The sequence below is a fragment of the Trachurus japonicus genome, chromosome 14, assembly GCF_045865225.1.
Source record: "Trachurus japonicus isolate A0001 chromosome 14, Traja_1.0".
Classification (NCBI taxonomy): Eukaryota; Metazoa; Chordata; class Actinopteri; order Carangiformes; family Carangidae; genus Trachurus; species Trachurus japonicus.
In genome coordinates this window covers 11,408,006-11,426,213 of record NC_140920.1, presented here as the reverse complement: position 1 = coordinate 11,426,213, position 18,208 = coordinate 11,408,006, and the positions used below count along the sequence as shown (strand labels likewise).

The following is an 18,208-nucleotide window of genomic DNA, read 5'->3' as shown; positions in this document are numbered from 1 at the left end:
TGTACATTGAGAAATACACAGTTTGACTCCAACTACAGAGATGTGCACATCTGTTTTAAAGTCATTTGTCGCCATAGAAACGGCGGTGAGCCTGACAGATTAAACTCGGGGCAACAGAAGTTACTCGGTGTGTCCGCTGGCTTCACTTCAGCAAAGGTGGGTTTGGTTTGGTAGCTAAAGCTAAGCTAACCTAGCTAACCTCTCTCTCCTATCCGGTGTCGGCGCCGCTGCTAAAAACTCAACATCCGGCAAACTGGTGTTGTTGCGTGAGGAAACAAGAGAGGAGGGCACGTAGCCGCTATCGTGCTCGCTCGCTTTGCTTAAATTCACATGTAACGATGCCGATAACCAGCTTGAGTGCTGCTCACGTTTAGCTAGCGTAGTTTGCTAATAGTGTGAGAGACGTGATGGAAAAGATTGGCACCACCACCACCACGACCAGCAGCAGCAGCGGCGGCAGCAGCAGTAAATATTGGTAGTCATTTAGTCCTCCTCCTCCTCCTGCTGCTGGTTGAAGTTCCTCATCCGCCTGTGTGTGTGTCTGTGTATGTGGATGAGGCAGACTCACAACTAGCTACAACAACACACAGTGGATGAGATACATGACAACTCCCGAACCACGAGACGAGCCACGAAAGGGAAATCTCGCAGTTCATGTTTCGCCAAGAAGAAGTCAGTGTGACGTCTTTTATTCCGTCTTGTTCGTATCTTTTCCAACACGAGAAGAGGAACATGTCCAGATATAACATATACAGCCTGTTGGACTGGATCTACGGCGGGGTGGACCCCAAGTTTGAGGGCAACGGGGGCCCCGAGTGCGCCGCTTTCCTGGCGCCCCAGCAGCGTCTCAGCGAAAGTCTGGTCATAGTCCTCGTCTCCCTGGTGGAGATCTGCGTGGCGCTGAGGAAGATCAACCTGTCCAAAGAGCTCAAAGTGGTGGGGAGGGACTGCATCAGGGCGAAAGAGGACAGTCTGGGCAAGAACCTGTTGCTGGTTGCCCTCTGCATGACTTTCGGAGTGGAGGTTGGCTTCAAGTTCGCCACCAAGACGGTGATATATCTGCTCAACCCGTGCCATGTCATGACCATGGTCCAGGTGAGGGTGAAGGCCAGACACAAGTTTGTTTGTTTGATATACTACGTGTTTTTTTTTTTAATGTACACACCCAGAAATATGTGGCTGACATGAGAGCAACTCTATATCTACCTCCCCCTTTACCCCCCCATCCCCCAAACACCAAACAACCTTAGTGACAGAGCTTCCACTGATTGTGCTTTTATTTTTGATCATTTATTTCCTGACTTTCACATAAACCTATTTTCCTCAGCTTCTCATTGGCCTGCCTGACCTCACCCTTACGCAGCATGAGTATGGTGAAACTAAATGGTTGTTTTTGTGGTCTGTGTCAGTTACACTTGCTCTAACATGCTTTTCACATAAGCCACACAGAAGTGAAAACTTGTTCAAGAAGTTTGAGTGGAAAACACACATTTTCCACATAGTTTCACACCGATTATGTTCACACACAGCCTGTCCTGCCCAGACAACGGTTCAAAATCTGGCTATTATATCACTACTGGTAATAACAAGAAAAGAATACGGAGTAGATTAACCACTAACTACAATAAAGGCACTCAATGACAACCCATGACAGATTAGTACATTAATACTAATAATCACAGCAAAATAAAAGTTGGAGTCTTTTTCAGACAGATCTCATGTGTCCGAGGGAGGGGGCCCATACTGAAATAAGACCTGTTAGTTCATGAGTACCCCTTCAGCTATGTAACAAGAGCTGGGTGTCATCTGATTTTGAACCCATACGATTGTTTATGACTGGAGGAGGCAATTTCATGAAGGGCTGTAAAGCAGCCAAGAGCTGAATTTATTATAACTGCACAGACAGATAGTTGAGAATTGATTGATATGGCGAAGAAATTGAAGTGGTTTGATGGCTTTGTTGTGTAGTATTTTTTGTTCAAGTGTGAATCTCTTCAGTGCTGTGGTGGTGCCAAATGGATCAAAGGTTTCTCCAGGGGCAACCAGCGCTGTTGTTGCCATAGGAATGTAGCTACAGTCCTGTACCTGCATGTCTTTTTCTTTTTATGGCTCTTGTTTGTCTGACCTTCACGGCGCATGATTGCACGGCACAGGTCAGGGTGACAGGACACTGGCAACTGCGTTTTAATGGCGCCAGGTCATAGACATGAAATATGGAGAGCACAACGACGTGGTAATTTATTGATGTATTCTTATTATTTCACATAACATGGAGGTGGTGTGATAGCTGGTGGACATTGATGAATGACCGGCTCTGATGAAGAATTGACTGATGGCGGTAAAAATGTCCTTAATGTACAGTGACCAAGGTTAAGATGATGCACTGTAGGTATTCCTCATGCATCTGGGCACTTTGGTGTGATCAGAGGATGACGGTTAAAAAAAAAAAATTATATAATATGATGATTTGTGGTGCAGATTCTCATTTTTTGTTTCACTTTTAAAGGTGTTGAACAGGGAAGCGTTTCTACCAACAGGGGGACTGTCCCCAGGAGTTTTATTTGCATTGCATTGCATGGAACAATGCCAGAAGCATTTAGGATTGCCTGCAGGGCTTTGCCTTGTCGAGAATGATGTTTGTCGACTCTTAAATTCAACTTAAGGATTCCTGCATGAGAGGGTTGTGTTGACTTGTTTTTAAGTCTACCTGTATTGACTCATCTTTTGATTGGTCTTGACTCACCAGGTGTGGTCCATTCGTTGTTGTATTTCATAATCTCGGATCAAAACATGGAATAAGGGTTGCTGACATTCCTAATAGCTGGTTAATCCAACATCAGTGCATCTGGGGGAAAAAAGAGAAGAACTATGACTTTTATATGATGAGAAGTCAACTGAAAAGTTCCCATGGTGCTTTGTGAAATGTGTAGGGTGAAGTGTTGCGGTAGCAGCTGTAGTTACAACAGAGCTTCAGCAATGTGTATAGACTTCTACTTCAGCTGTGTGTTGTTTAAAAGATTGTAACCACTTGACTTTGTTACTCTGCAGCAGGTTATTTGCCTTTCAGTGTCTCTATACAGCCGTTTGTTTGCCAGAGTACGTCATTAGCAATGACTTAATCTACATTAGATTGAAGTGTCAGCATTAACACTAAGTCTGCTTACACAGACTACTGTTGCTTATAGATTGTAATGTATACTGCACACACACATACACCAACGTAGTATTAGAAAACTTTGTTGTTTGCTCCAAAAATAAAAGATTGAATAGAAATGAATTAAAAACCTTATGAGAGCATGCATCTGCTATCTTAATCCAATTATGATTGAACTATTTGATGGTGAAACACAGATTGACAGCGACAGTCACACAGTTATCACACATATCAGAGCAGACGTGGCTCAGTCCGAGGGGAGGGAGCCCCAACTGGGAGGATGAAGAGTCGAGTGTCTGATGACTGACGAGCTGATGTTTCCTGTCTGACAACACAGATGTTTGTTGTTTCTTCTTCTGTATGGAACAAGAGTGATAACATTGGCATGATGACAGACATCTGACTGATCAATTTACTCTGCCATAGATATGGATGGGACTCTGTGTGCAAAAATAAATAGTAGATAACATTGCACTGTGAAAGTGATGGATAATTCAGACGTTTTGAGGACAAAGCATTGTTTTTAATGTGTAGAATTACTAGGAAAATATACATGTCACATGAATTTTCTTCATTTTTTCACATCCTTCCCTGTTTGATTTATGATGGTATGACAATGTACAGTACAAAGATATTTTAAACTTTGCAGTTTTTTAGTTTTTAGTTTTTATTATGGATCCCCATTAGTCCTCACCTTGGTAAGGACTATTCTTCCTGGGGTCCAGACACTCATATATGACACTCAAAACATAATACAATAACTTACAGAATTAGATAAATGACAAACAACAAAATAAAACAAAATAATAAGAATACAAATATTTTACAATACAAACCAACTTTGACTTTTCAAAACCTTAAAAACTAATAATGGCCTCTTTTATTTTCTTTTTGAATCTCCATTTATTTTCAATGTTGGTCATGTTTGGTGGGAGCCTATTCCAATATGTCACTGCTCTGTACATTACAGTTCTCCTAAGTGCCTCTTAGATTTTGATGATTAGATTTCTGATGAAGCTCCTGTACAAGCTATTGTAACATGATCAGGACTCCTAGTTTTCCATCCTCACAAATCTGATATTCATTTGCCAGGAATCAGTTTTACAATTGTGGCTTATTATACATTACTTTTTGTAGTGTTCAAATCACCACCTGAAGGATAGATAGATAGATAGATAGATAGATAGATAGATAGATAGATAGATAGATAGATAGATAGATAGATAGATAGATAGATAGATAGAAAGTTGATTTGCCATTTGTACATTTGTTAAGGTACATAGGAATTCTTGTGCAGAGGACACTCAGAGTACAAACAAGTGAAGATAAGTAAGTGCACACAATTTAAAAGAAAAGATATAGCCTGAGATATAACAGTAAAGAGTAAAAAGGCAATAAATAACAATACATATCAGATACTTTACACTGCACCTAAGGATATTGCACATTTCCCGTATTATGTCCATGAACAGAGGTGGGTTGGTTAGGAGGAGTGATGGTTTTTTGCTTTTGCCATTAGTCTCACTGTGGCAGGGAAGAAGAAACTATTGTAAAAGCGTGTTTTTCACTGTCCGCTCTGCTTTGTCTAAGGTTATATGCAGCAGAGAGTTTTTGCTTAAGGAGAGTGTGTGCTGCTAGGTGATGATGTATGATTCTGACCTGAGTTGGGAGTTTGAGAGAGTTTGAGACCCACAACCCCCTTATCAAGTGAACTTTCTTCCCTTGATGAGATCACCGGGGGTCCACTGTTACTGGAGGCACTCATCATTTAAAGCAAGTATAGATAAATACCAGTAGTCATCCCCCTTTTTTGATTGGTGAATGGTGAGTGAGAATAAATACAGCTACAGAGCCCAGAAAACAATAACTCATGTGTCCCATGATCAGGCTTCAGGCATATTCCTCCTGCTGCAGCTTTGAATGGGTTAGTTCAATGCACTGTTACCCATCAGCAATTAACTCCAAGACTTAAATCTTTGTCTGCTACAGTCTGCAGAATCAGCGTCATCATTCATTCAATACAACCACATGTATCAGCTGTAGCAATAACACCCAGCAGAAGAGATTGTTGACTCAGTCATTTAGATTACACTGAAAGCACTTAGGTGTATACTTTTATGACCCCACTTGTAAAACGGAAATATGTCTTATCAGTAATGAGGTTTGTCAGTCTATGAAAAGGCAATCGATCAATATTTTCCAACAGGTTTGTCCTTTTAAAAACAATTATGCAGTTACAGCTGTGGCTTTACTTTGAATTTGCTGTGCAGCTATTGTATGAGGAAATGTGTTTTGTTTTTTTTGCTGAGCAGCTGCTGTAGGTGAAAAGAGCAACATCAGGAGGAAAAGGGAGAGATGACTGCATTATGTTTTAGCCTGGTGCACCTCCACATTTATATTCTAGTGGTAAAATGAATAGGGAGAAACAAAACTTGTATCTTATTATTCTGCAACAACAACAATGTCAAGGTTGGTTTAACTCCCATAACTGTGATCATCCATGTGGCGATAGTCTGAGCCAGACAGTTTAGAGACTAATGTACAGTGATTTTTTCTTTTGTTATTCTATTTTGTGCACAAACCATTATTCATATAGTGTAAAAATGACTTTATCATATATTTATTTTAATGGACAAAGGAATATGCAGTTGCTGTTTGTCAGAAGTGGACATAGAAACTGGAAGAGATGTACTGTGTGTGCGTGCAATTGCTGTTTGACTACTAGTAAGATCTGTACAAAGCTGTTTGTGCTGAGGGGCAGTGCAGCAGCTTTAGATTAGAATCCACATCTGTATGTAGGAGTAGCCGTGTGATGTAATGGGCAAAGCACGGAGAGAGCAAAAATGTTACTTCCTTTTCATGTCCTCGCTGAAACTGAGATGGTAGGACAGCGTAGGCATTTCTGTTACATGAGGTATATGAAAAATGACAAATATAAAAACAACTAAACCATGTTAGGTTGCAGTGTTTTACAGAGGGATCTCACAGTCTCATCGTGAAGTGTGTCCGACTGCGACGAGCCCTCGACAGACAGAACTGAAAACTCAGAATCACAAACTTCAACACAACAGAAACAAACAAGTTAAAAGTATTAACAGTGTCAATGAACAAAACCAAGTACATGTTTAGCCTTCAGTGTGTTACTTAGTGTCCTGTCCTACACAAAAACTTTTCAGGCTCAGCACTTTTTTTTTTTTTTGCAGATGAGTAGAAGCAGATGGCACAGAATGCCAGCCCACAAAATCCCAACATATCGTGCAAAGCAAAAGTTTAGCTTGGTGTCTGAAGAATCCAAACATTCAGAGGACTGATGAGTTATCTTAATATAAATATTGAATTAGTCCCATCAGACGACTATGTGTCAGCTGTGACGTGGATTATTTGATCAGTTTGTCATCGTCGACAAACAAACCCAACCGGTTAGAGGAGTCCTTACTCACAGTGACAACATGGAGGGGGCATTTTAAAGAGCAAATATTTAATTATGAAATATATATAACTCTTTCAAACACTGAAGATGCTGTACTTTATAGTTGTCACATACTTTGTAAAATTGCACACAGCCAACATGCCAGCACATTGCAGACAGAGGTGATTCATACATTTCCAATCTAATAATCACATGTTACTAATGAAAACTGGAGCCCAGTCAATCAGGGCATCACTAGTGTTTACTTATGCATGCATGTTTATTTCATAATCTCCTCTTCATTTATTTATTACTGAACATTTTGGCTCCTTATAAGAGAGTTCTGTATAATTAGGTTGATGTCTCTCTGACATGAGACAGACAACTCTCAGCTCAACTCAACTCAGCTTTATTCATACAGCACATTCAATACAGTGCAGAGATTGATCCGAAGTGCTTTACAGCGAATCAAAGAATCCAAAACAGCAACAAAAGAAAATAAACGTAATAGAAAAAGAAAGAATGATGAAATTACAACATCACACTCAGTATATAATGGGAATAATCAGTCTTAGGAATTTACAAGGATCGCAGTTTTCTACTTAAAGCAGAAAGAAACAACTCAGGGAGCAGTTTAAGATATAAAACATTTTATATCAGCTTTGAATGTTCAGGATGTACATTAATTGGTGTATTGTGTTAAAAGTTTTTTTAAATTTGCTACCTAAAGCTGTAATAGTGTTGCAGGCGGTGTGAGGGTACATATGAGTTGGTGGGTTTACAGCAGATGAATCCCTGAGACGCATCTCAGAGGTTCCTGGCCAGTGGGTAGTTGTACAGCAGATCTCTAGTAAATTGCTTTCTTGTAATTCGGTTTCCAGCCTTCCAGGCAAACCGAGTCTCTCTTGTGTCAGATGAGGTTTTGAACCAGTCGCTGTCTGCAGCCTCGACTCCTCCGGGCGCCAGTTAGAGTCACCGAGCACTGATGAGATGTTCAATCCACACTGATGGTGATTTATAATCTCCTTCAAGACAAATATCAATAGAAACATTTTTGACATTTTGGAAATAGATGTGTTATAGACTATAGGTTTAATCCATTAGCCTCTTCATTTTCAAATGGATTTAAATAAATAAATAAATAAATACCAGCAGCTGACACTTGAAGCTGTGAATCTACACCTTTTTTGTGTAAATCATTTGTGATTTCAAGGTGCATTTTTTAACATGAAGTACTTTTCCTCTCAGTCGAACAGAAACCCATTTCCTCTGTGCGGTGGGGGCAGTGAGTTAAAGACGGTTTCAGTCGACAGTCTTTAAAATCCGGCAGTAAAATACATGGACACCACACACCACGCACGCACCTGGCAGCCATTTTAATGCTTTCAATTTCCCCCTAATTTTGTGACTATCCTCCTGAGTCTCGTATCAACTCTCCATTTTGCGAGGTACTTCACAGTTGCCAATGAAAGAGTCCGTTCAAGGCTCCCTGTGCTTATTATATTAATAAAGACTTGTTAAAGCTTTTTTTTTTTTTACTCCCAATTCCTTTATTGAGTGTACATCACCGAGCTGCTGGAAGCTCTTGAAGCATTCGAGCTGCGTGATAATGAATTTAATGTGATAATGGGATTCTCTTCTCTTCTCTTCTCTCTCTGTGGTTTCCTCTACAGATCTTCCTGCTGGCCTGTCCGCCATGTAAAACAGCAATGGTTGTATTTAGGTGAGTATTTTCACCCACTGACTCATGCCTCACTGTGTTTCAGACTTTTACTTCTGCTAAAGAGCTAAATATTAAGGGCTACGACGTCGTCACACATCATTAAGGCTCCTGTCGCCAATGTAAATCCTGAATTCAATGTAAAATTATTTGGCAGGCCCAAATTAAACATGGATTTTATTTCCAAATAAAAACAATTGCAGCATTGATTGTAATTAGCTGTAGACTTGTACACAGTCCATTTGGTTTTCACAGTTTTATTGGAGCCATTTTGCTGGGCTTTTATAGTCTCCTCTCCTCCACAACTACTCTGGTCCGGGCTTGTTAATTATTCAGGAGAAATGATTGTGTTTTTGCCAGAGGGAGCACGATGTGGGATTTGCGCAGAAATAAATACAAGCAGGGTCACTTTCTGTTGCCATAGCCACATGGGAGTCTGTAGCTGCAGCTGTAGCAGTGTCTCACCTGAAGTGGCCCGCTAAAAATATAACACTCTCATATTTGGAAAACAAAATACTTGGGGTAAGTTAGGTCAGACAAATAACATTCATCCATCTGGTCAAGACGTAGCTTCGTGTAAATGAACTAGTTTATATTAAACAGTCTCAGGTTCCAAGGACATGTCATGGAAATTTCCAGTGAGAAATGCATGCTTTAATGTCTCCTGGTTGGAGTTGTGTGTAAACATGGCATTTAATATGCATCTGGGTATGAAAAAATGAAGGTCTGGTCCGCTGTGCAGCATTTGTATCATAAATGATCAATAATCATGAATAGCTAAGATGACAAAAACAGTCAAATAAGGAGTGCATAAAGTTCCTGAAATTCCCATCTTCCTCTCTGATTTCATGATGATAACAGCAACTGTGACCTCCACAAGCAACTGGCCTATGTTTACATTTACGCTAAAAGCTCATGTTGTTCCATCAAGACTTGAGCAGACGCGTTCTTCCCGACCCGCAGCTCTGTGTTGCAATATATATAAAACAGATTCACTGACAAACACATTTCAGTTTCCTGTGATTGTTTCAAAAACACCGACTTGCACCAGGATTCATTTACATTCATAGGAGGAAAAGCCTGAATGTGACTGACTGCAACAATTCTCAGAGATGATTAAAAAAAAAAAAAGTTCATAATCTTTGTCTTCATGCATAAATGCAATTCCAACTTTTATATCAGCGTGACTGCACAGTGGAAACCGGCAGCTGGTGTAGAACAAACACACAGCATTTGTGCTCTTGGACTTGGACACCTCCACTTTCCACAAACAACACACTAAAGTAGCCTCATGTTTTCTCAGTCCTGGCTCCTGGTTTTTGCTCGGCGACACGCTTCGCTGTGAGAGAAGCAAATGAACACCATTATCTTACAAAAACAGGGGGACACTGCGGCTGAATACACGAGGGGCCAATGTCTACTACTTCTCCCAGTGCACACAAGTATCGATTGTGTCTGAGTCGAAATTTACACATGCCAGAAAGTGTTTTAAGAACTTCATTCTTTACGCATATCGGCAGACAGGGATTGATAATGATCAATGATTTGAACGTGAGTGTTTTTCCCAAAAATAAAAAAGGTTTCGGAGAGCCCTCGGAGTGACAGCTGGGCTTATTTTAAGTGACATCCCCACAACACCGCTGTTTCCCTGTGACCTTAGATGTCACAACAGTTACATTGGCTCATTTGATAGAAAGGATCAGTCAGAGGAGATGGATGTGGGTCCACTACACACTCCTTTTTTTTTTTTTTTTAAAGGTGGCTCTCAGACTGATTGTCGCTCAGCAGAAACATTTATCCTCAGGTTGGATGTGCAGCCAGGTAACTGAGGAGGCATCACACTCACTCTGTCTCTGTAGTGTGTGTGTATGTGTGTGTGTGTGCTGAATGTTGAGTGGAGGAGGGAGGCGGCCGTAGCCTGTGAGCTAACTACAGGCTCGGTTATGACAGGATAGCTCCAACCCAGAGATTTATCAGCGCCAGGACAGTAACTGTGAGATTTCCTGATGGATCATAGAAATGTCAAGTCTGTACAACATGCACACACACGTACACAGATGCACACACGCGAGTGGAAAGCCTGAGGCATCAGAGACCTGACTTCTCACAATCAACAACACTCCCACGAGGAAGTACCACTGCCAAGGAATGAGAGGCAGCTGCTGCTTACAGTATCATGGAGGACTCTTGATTGATTTTTTTTTCTCTTTCAGCAACATAAACCATAATCTGCACCTGTTCCTCTGAGTCCTGAATCAGCTTTAATCCATTCAAGCTGATATATCAGTAAAGCAATGGCGCGTGGAATGTGGAAATAATTGTTAAAAGTTTCATGGGTAGTCAGTCAGTCAGTCAGTGTGTTTCATCAGATGTGTAATGTTGTTTGTGTTGGCTGATGGGTTTTTCCCCCCGTGTGTTTCCAGACTGCAGGTCCACATGTTGAACGGTGCCTTGCTGGCCTTAATGTTCCCTGTTGTCAACACCAGACTGGTAAGTACAACCAGTACCGGAGTTATCTCCAGTTAAGCCTTGAATGATCCATCCATCCCCTCGGCAGCCCCGTTGTTTCTCCTCGTTCATTATCCATTCCACATAGTTCATTTTGTCATGACGACTCAACCAGAGAGCGAGTGTTTTCCCTTATCTCCGACTGCTGCGTGACATTTTATCTCCCTCCTGTCAGGAATGTGACGTAGATATGAATATGATGTTTGAATAAATGCAGTGTCCCGACAAATTCTAACATGTAGAAGCAAAAATGTCGGACCCAAGTGTCAGAGAGGTTGAATTTGATTGATGTTGGAGACTTGGTGGTGTTCAATCCAAAGGAAATCAGTTCAGATACAGCAGCAGCAGCGTCTGTTTGACTAAGTCCAGATGCTGTGGAAATTACTAAATTAAATGTGTTGAAACTTAATCAAATTTGGACTTTTACAGCTTAAAAAAAACATCCAACTCATGTTCTTAACACAGAACTGTTCCTAACTTGTTGTGACAGGAGAAGTGTGTCGTTTTAACATCAGTGAGCATGATGTCATCGGCCAGCTCGCGCCGCAAATTAGTTTTCATGGCAGATACAGCAACAGATAACAGAGGTGTGAGAGGACTGAAGGCGTATCAGTTTTAATAATCAATAGACTCAAATGAAAAGGCAATTTACATCAGATCCTCATAAATCATCTTGTAAAAGTGTTAAATTATTGATTATGTGTATTAAAATGTAATAAGTAAGACTACACATTTCCAGAGAACAACTGAATCATTAGTATGAATTAAAAACACTGATCTCTGACCTGACTGCACAAACATGCTCGATAATTTATTTTTCTGAATTATACTATTAATATTAATCTCTAGTTGGCCTCTCTGTGTGTGTGAGAGAGAGTAGCTCGTTGTTTTTCTTACCAGCTTAGAACAGTTTTCAACCATATTTTGCACCGTTTTTTCCTTTTCATGGGAAATGTCAAGAGGCCAAGGGCTCTGCTGGTCTGAGGTCAGCTCGGGCTGGTCTGTTAGCAGGCAGTCACACCCTCTCTGCTGAGTCTGACCTCCTTTCACTAGCAGTAACACCCAAACAAGGATGGCTGAAGATGAGTCACAACAACTATTCCACTAGTGAGTGCTGCTCTGAGGTCGGTGCAGGAAGTCTGTCCATCGATGGACTGCAGATATAATCGCCAGATGTTCAGCCACTTCCTCATTATCTTATAATAGAAGGAATAAAAAACAAACATTCAAACGATACAACAGAACTCAAAGCAAATGTAGTTTCTCCCCAGAGAGCCTGCACAAAATAAATCAGGGCTGTCCGAGCAGCTCGGCCTGGAGAGATCCTGCCTTTAATGTGTAAAGGACTGAAATGTTTGTTTCTCTCTTCTCACAGCTGCCCTTTGAGAAGGAGATCTACTACATCCAGCACTCCATGCTGTACCTAGTGCCTCTCTACCTTTTCAGGAAAGGAGGTAGGTGTCGATCGTGGTCTGTTTATAACATCTCTGCTCTGATGAAGTGAACACAATCCGGTGTAGCATCATGAAAGTGGCAGGTGCACGTAGAATTGACCTTTGAAAACAGCTGTCCAGATGCCCTCAGTGTCACCCCCTCACCACCACCACCCCACCGTGACTAATGCAAGATGGAGGGTAGTTGTAGTGGCCAAGTCCCATGGGAAGATGTGTTGTAAAGTGTGAATGTACAACTAGGACACAAGGTGGGATGATTAAAGATTTAAACACGGCCTAAAAGTTCAGAACAAGACAAAGCCCAAAAACAAGGACACGTGAGATTTTAAAATAGCACACAGTCACATCTACAAGGATGAGAGTGTGAGGTAGAAGCCAGGTGAACGTGGGAGAAGATTATCTGCGGTGTAGCACAGCAATTACCCCTCCGTCCCATTGTTCATTAGTAATGTGACACTGAAAGCCAACAAAGGGAAACATTTGTTCCAGTTAAACTGATCTAATGTGTTTGATGCTTCCTTACTGCTAACGTTACTCTGCGAGTACAGAAACAGGAAAAGCCAGTTTTACACCACATCCTGTTACTGGGTTTTGCAGTGGTCAGAGTGTTTCTCTGCTCTAACGACTCATCTGAGAGCAGGGAAATAGCGTTTGGCTCTTTGATGTTTTGTCTGAAGTAAAATGAGTTGGCACAGAGGAGATGGAGAACCGGTCCTACAGGCCAACAGCCAGAGAACAGTTATCTGCAGAAGTTGTACTGTAGTTGTGTCTTTTCTGAGCAGTTAGACATCATTGTGGCCTTATAGCCGTGTTACATGATCGATTCATCCTCAAATAGATTGAACTGATAGAGATCGATTAATCAGTTCCACTGCAAAGACTTGTTTTCCATCCTTTCATCACCGTGAATAAAAATAAAAGCACATAGAAAGATAAAGACACAGAAATATAAAGAATTTCTCATTGTGCCACTGCTGGTACGGTACTTTCCACCATGTTAACTATCAATGAACTTGTCATATTATAGATTTTGTGATTCATCTGGGTGAATGATGCATTTAAAACTGAACTAAATGTAGTTTGACATGTTTTGAATACAGGCTGGATACAGTCTGAGCTTGTTTTAACAGCATTTCAGTTACCATGTGCACTGTGGGTGATCATTAAATGTTGATCGAGATTTTAAATAGATGTTTAAAATTTACGCACGGTTTTAACCGAGTTGCTCTTTCAACCACAAACAGCCCAGTTCAAATCTGGGTCAGACTCGGGCGTTACAGTCACAGGTCTATAAATAAACTTATTTCATATCTGTTTGATGCATTTACATGTTCTGCTGCCTGCAGCACTTTGTTCCCATCAGGTTACAGCTGAATAAATTCATTTAAACATTTACTCTCAGGAGGAGAGAGATTCATGGACAAGGTTGAATGAAATGTTACAGTGTTAACTTTATGACTCTTTCCTCCTCTGCTGTCGCTGCTGCTGCTGTGTTTTGTTACATGTTAAAGTTTCTGGCACCACTTGGTTCTTTATTTACCCATCACCATGGAGAAGTTTAGTTTTGTTGGAGTACACATCCCTAGGTGATTTACACATGTTTTCTCCTTGCAGGTGTTTACAAGCCTGAACCTCTCGGGGACATGTGGTGGGCTATTCTCTCCACCGGCATCCTCTTCCTCTACCACTTCCTCTTCTTGCAGATCCTTGGCCTGGTAAGATGGAGCCCTCTGCTGGGCGTTACATTGCACTTCACTGTGGAGGAGCGTGCACCTGCATTGGTGTTGTCGCTCATGTCCATGGCTTCATTCACTGGGAGAGGTAGTGGTTTGTTCAAACACAGTGGTGTGGTCAACAGAAATACACAGAAGCACAACTGTATAGGACTGGATAATACGTCAAAGAACTGAGACTCATTGCTCGATCTGTATTTTGGTCAATTAGTCAAAATAAATGGTCATAAAAAATACAGAAAATACCAGCTACATATGAATCATGTTATTGAGAATGAAACACATATTATACAAAGTTTGTTCGTTTCGTTTATTTACAAATCATTTTAAAATCTAAATACAGTTTCAATTCATAATACGGGAGACCGGGGATGGTTGTAACAAGGGAATGGTTGTAACATCATCACTTTCACCAATAAGGGATAACATTAGAGTTATATAATAAATAACGTGTGTACCCACTCACTCCCTGACATTGCATGTGAATTTGCATGGCTGTGTCAATAAGTGTGTAGGTTTTACAGCCAAAAAACATTTTTTTAGGTCAGAAACTAATATTTTGGACCAAGCCTAAATTTTGACTAGTATCGATACCGAAGTTTGAATTAGGTAACTTGTATAAGATGAAAGAGCAGGTTCTTAGGTTAAATATGCGTCATTTCATTGATGTTTATTTCATACCACCATGCTGGTACAGCTAGTCAAACAGTGACTGACAGGGGTGGGGATGGTTGTTACACCTTTTACCTTTTGTTGTTTTATTAGCAGTGTCACTAACTGTCAACCATCTTTCATGGAATTATACATTTATTTAGAGTTATTAGCAGCTTCTGACCTCTTGCTGAAGGTTTCCATTCATACATCTTGACCTTTCATCTGTATTATCAGAAGATGTTCTTTAAGAAGCTTTCTAATGTTAGGATCCACACCACTGTCACTGTTCTTCATTAAACCATCAGTGATGAGTTCTTTTTGTTCATACTGAACCATAGAAAGATGCTTTAGTGTTGGAACATGCACAATAAACTTACATAGATGCATGTTTTTTTTGGTTTGGTCTTAGTTTTTAGTTTTTAATCTCACTGTTACAATTGACCCCAGGTTGTGTTACAACCTACCCCGGTAGTGGGGCAGGTTGTAACAGTGGCACTCCTTGCATTTGACATCAAATTGTGAATTCTTTGATATACTTTGGGAAGTTTAAGGCACTGCTATTTGTAGAGGACAAATGAGAGCCCTACCATGAACACTATGCAAGTTATGGGAGCTGAGACAAAAAGTGTTACAACCATCCCCGGTCTCCCCTATACAGAAAGACATGATCTTGTAAAAAGGGTAACTAACCCCAGAAGCTGTCTGTAGCTTATGAACGGGGGCCCAGAACATCAAACAACAATACAATATATTATGAAAACAATTCCTATTTCTACCTAGATTCTAACCTAACCCTAAAACAACCTCAGGTAATACCATAAGTACAGAGAGTATAAAGTTTAACACAGTAACAACACATCAGGCACAGGTACATGAAGCAAAATACAGCTTGAATTAAACATATTTCAACAGCAGTTTTTGTTTTAATCTCTTTTTACAAATAGACAGAGATGCAGACTCTTTTATCGTGCTCTCAACCTCATTCCAAGTCTGTGGTCCTTCAACGGTCACGCTAAGACTTGTTCATTTCAGTTTCTGTTTCTAATATTGCCTACACTAATATTTACACTAAGACTAGAAGAGCAGCACAGTATAAACCCAGTCTATTTACCATACAAAGAAAAACTGAAATGTTCCTCTATTTATAGAAAAAGTGCTGGAAGGTCAGCTTTGGTTTTGTGAACAATAAGTGCTTCACTGTGGCCGTGGTGATTGTTCCTCAGGCCGGGATTCAGGAGGTTTATCCACGATGACGTTGTCGCTGTGTGAGCAGCGGCCGCCCTCGGCCTCGGCACATGTACTACACAAAGGTCAAGCGTGGTGCTGACTGCTGCCTGACGCATGTATTGAGAGTTCAATTACAGTAGAGAAGCAACGGTAAAATGAAAAGAAACAAGTCGATCCTTTTCTTTTGAATCCTTTGTAATTAAACTGATTATACCATGATACATGCATGTTGACTCATGCTTTCCCCACCCAATGAAACAGTTTTAAAAAATCTATTCACGCAAGTCCACGTCAGGGTCAGACCGCCACGACTGCAAACCTCCATTAAAATATGACAGTCAAAAAGCAAGGATGAAGATTTGCAGACAGAACTAATCTTTCCCTCAATTAGGTGAGCAGAAATCCAGCAGAAATTAATGATTAGAAAAATTCATACAGTGAATTCAGCCATGACATTTGCCAGGAACTCATTATCCAGCTGGGTACTGCTTATTCTGATGGCAGGTATTAAAGGGCGTGTGTGTGTGTGTCTGTGCTCACTCTGCCTGTCTCTGTCTCTGTCTCTGTCCCTGTCCGTCCGTCCTCCTCCAGGTGACCGAGGTCAACCTGAACAACATGCTGTGCCCGGCCGTGTCCGACCCTTTTTACGGGCCGTGGTACCGCGTTTGGGCGACCGGCCACCAGACGCTGCTGACCCTCATCCACGGGAAGGTCCTCACGCTCCTCTCGCAACACAGCGGCTCCGTGTGCAGATCCCTGCTGGACACACTCCGACTGCGCAGCAAGAAAGTTGACTGAACGTCCACACACGAGACGCACAGAGACCAAGCCTTCCGCTCTAAATGCCCGCTATTACCGTGCAGATTTTTTTTTCTTTCTTTTCTTTTTTTTTTTTTTTTTTAAAGCAACATTTTAATGCATCTTTTAAGACTTACCATCTGTTGAAGCAAGCGAGCATTTCAGGGCCAGTGAATCAACGTGTCATTCTTTTAGTGTTGTATTTGGCTTGCATACATACTTGCATGCACAGACGTAATAGGCATTTTAAGGCTGGTAGTGAGTTAGCGCTGTGGAGTTGGCCGGATCTAGCCTTTTTTTGGGAGGGAATACAGTTTCCAGATACATGTAAGTGAACTTGTAGGTGATTTCTCAAGCTGCCTTTCGGAGTCACCGAAAACGTCACTACTGATCTGCGGTTGTTCCACTTTTCAGTTCTTTATACGGTTAGTCATGCTAGGTCTATGTTAGTGGGTAAAGCTGCCATTTTATTTGTCTCGAGCGGATTGTGACTGTGAGTTGTTGTAAAAGTTATCGCTTGGTTAGTTTGAGGATTTTTTTTTTGTTTGTTTTGTTTGTTTCTTTGACATGTATGACCACCTCTCAGTGTTTGTCACGACTGAAAGAAGAAATTTATTTATGGCCTCCCTCTGTTCTCGTTCCATTACCCACACGTGTACAGGTTTAGGAATTCATCATTGTTAAGTGGCCTCCTTGGCCTGTTCCCGTCATTCCAGTTGTGATAATCAGAGAACATGAGGATGTACTACATGCTGAGAGAACGAGGATTTATGGATCTACACTGGGAGTTTTTATTACCTCTGTCAAGGAGGATGTGTTCTTTTTGTCTGTTATTTTACGGTGATGTTGGACCACGTTCAATGGGGTTTAAAAGTTCAGTGAGTTGTTACGATGAATGTGACATTTGCCAAGACAGAATACATCTTGACAAAATGTATCTTGGCTGGATTCATGCATAATGACACTTGAATACAATTTGTCGCTTAATCATACAGGGAATCCTGAAGTCACTCCACCACCACACCTGCAACAAGTCACAACCTCTATTTCATATTTAAGAAGAAAAAAAACACAGAGCATCAGATGATCTGCATGAAGTCATTTTGAGTCATTTACTGACTATATATCCATGCAAAAGAAAGTATTAACTAAGATTGAGAATTGGAATGTAGGTTTGGTTATATAACATTTCAAGTATGAGGGATGTGTTTATTACTGTAGCATATTATACTGTATTTCACTGTAAGAAGAAGGGATAAGGCAAACTTTTGTATTTCTATCAGTTTGAGTGTATGTGCTGTATTGACAATAAAAGTGATGTTGACCAAAGTTTACATGAAAATGTAGCATCATTTCTAACCCTTCAGGGTAGACTGACTTTTATTATTTATAGTTCGTCTATTTATTTTATGGTTGGAATTTTGAATTTGTGCAGATTCATCACTGTCATTGGCTGGATATTTCAAGGAACATTTTGTTCCCATTAGCTTGGAGAAGATTGAAACCACCTATACATGTGAGGTCAATGTGAAGCGAGCTGGCAGGTAGCAA

General features: G+C 40.8%; 1 protein-coding gene across 1 annotated transcript; it reads left to right on the top strand.

The window, feature by feature from the left end:
* The first annotated feature begins 337 nt into the window (after positions 1-337).
* Positions 338-17,986, top strand: tmem164 (transmembrane protein 164). The gene is made up of 6 exons (XM_085797507.1): positions 338-1,095; positions 8,237-8,286; positions 10,707-10,773; positions 12,167-12,245; positions 13,860-13,960; positions 16,451-17,986. The coding sequence occupies exons 1-6, from the start codon at positions 655-657 to the stop codon at positions 16,655-16,657; spliced, it is 945 nt and encodes a 314-aa protein (XP_085653633.1). The 5' UTR covers positions 338-654; the 3' UTR covers positions 16,658-17,986.
* The last annotated feature ends 222 nt before the right edge of the window (positions 17,987-18,208 follow it).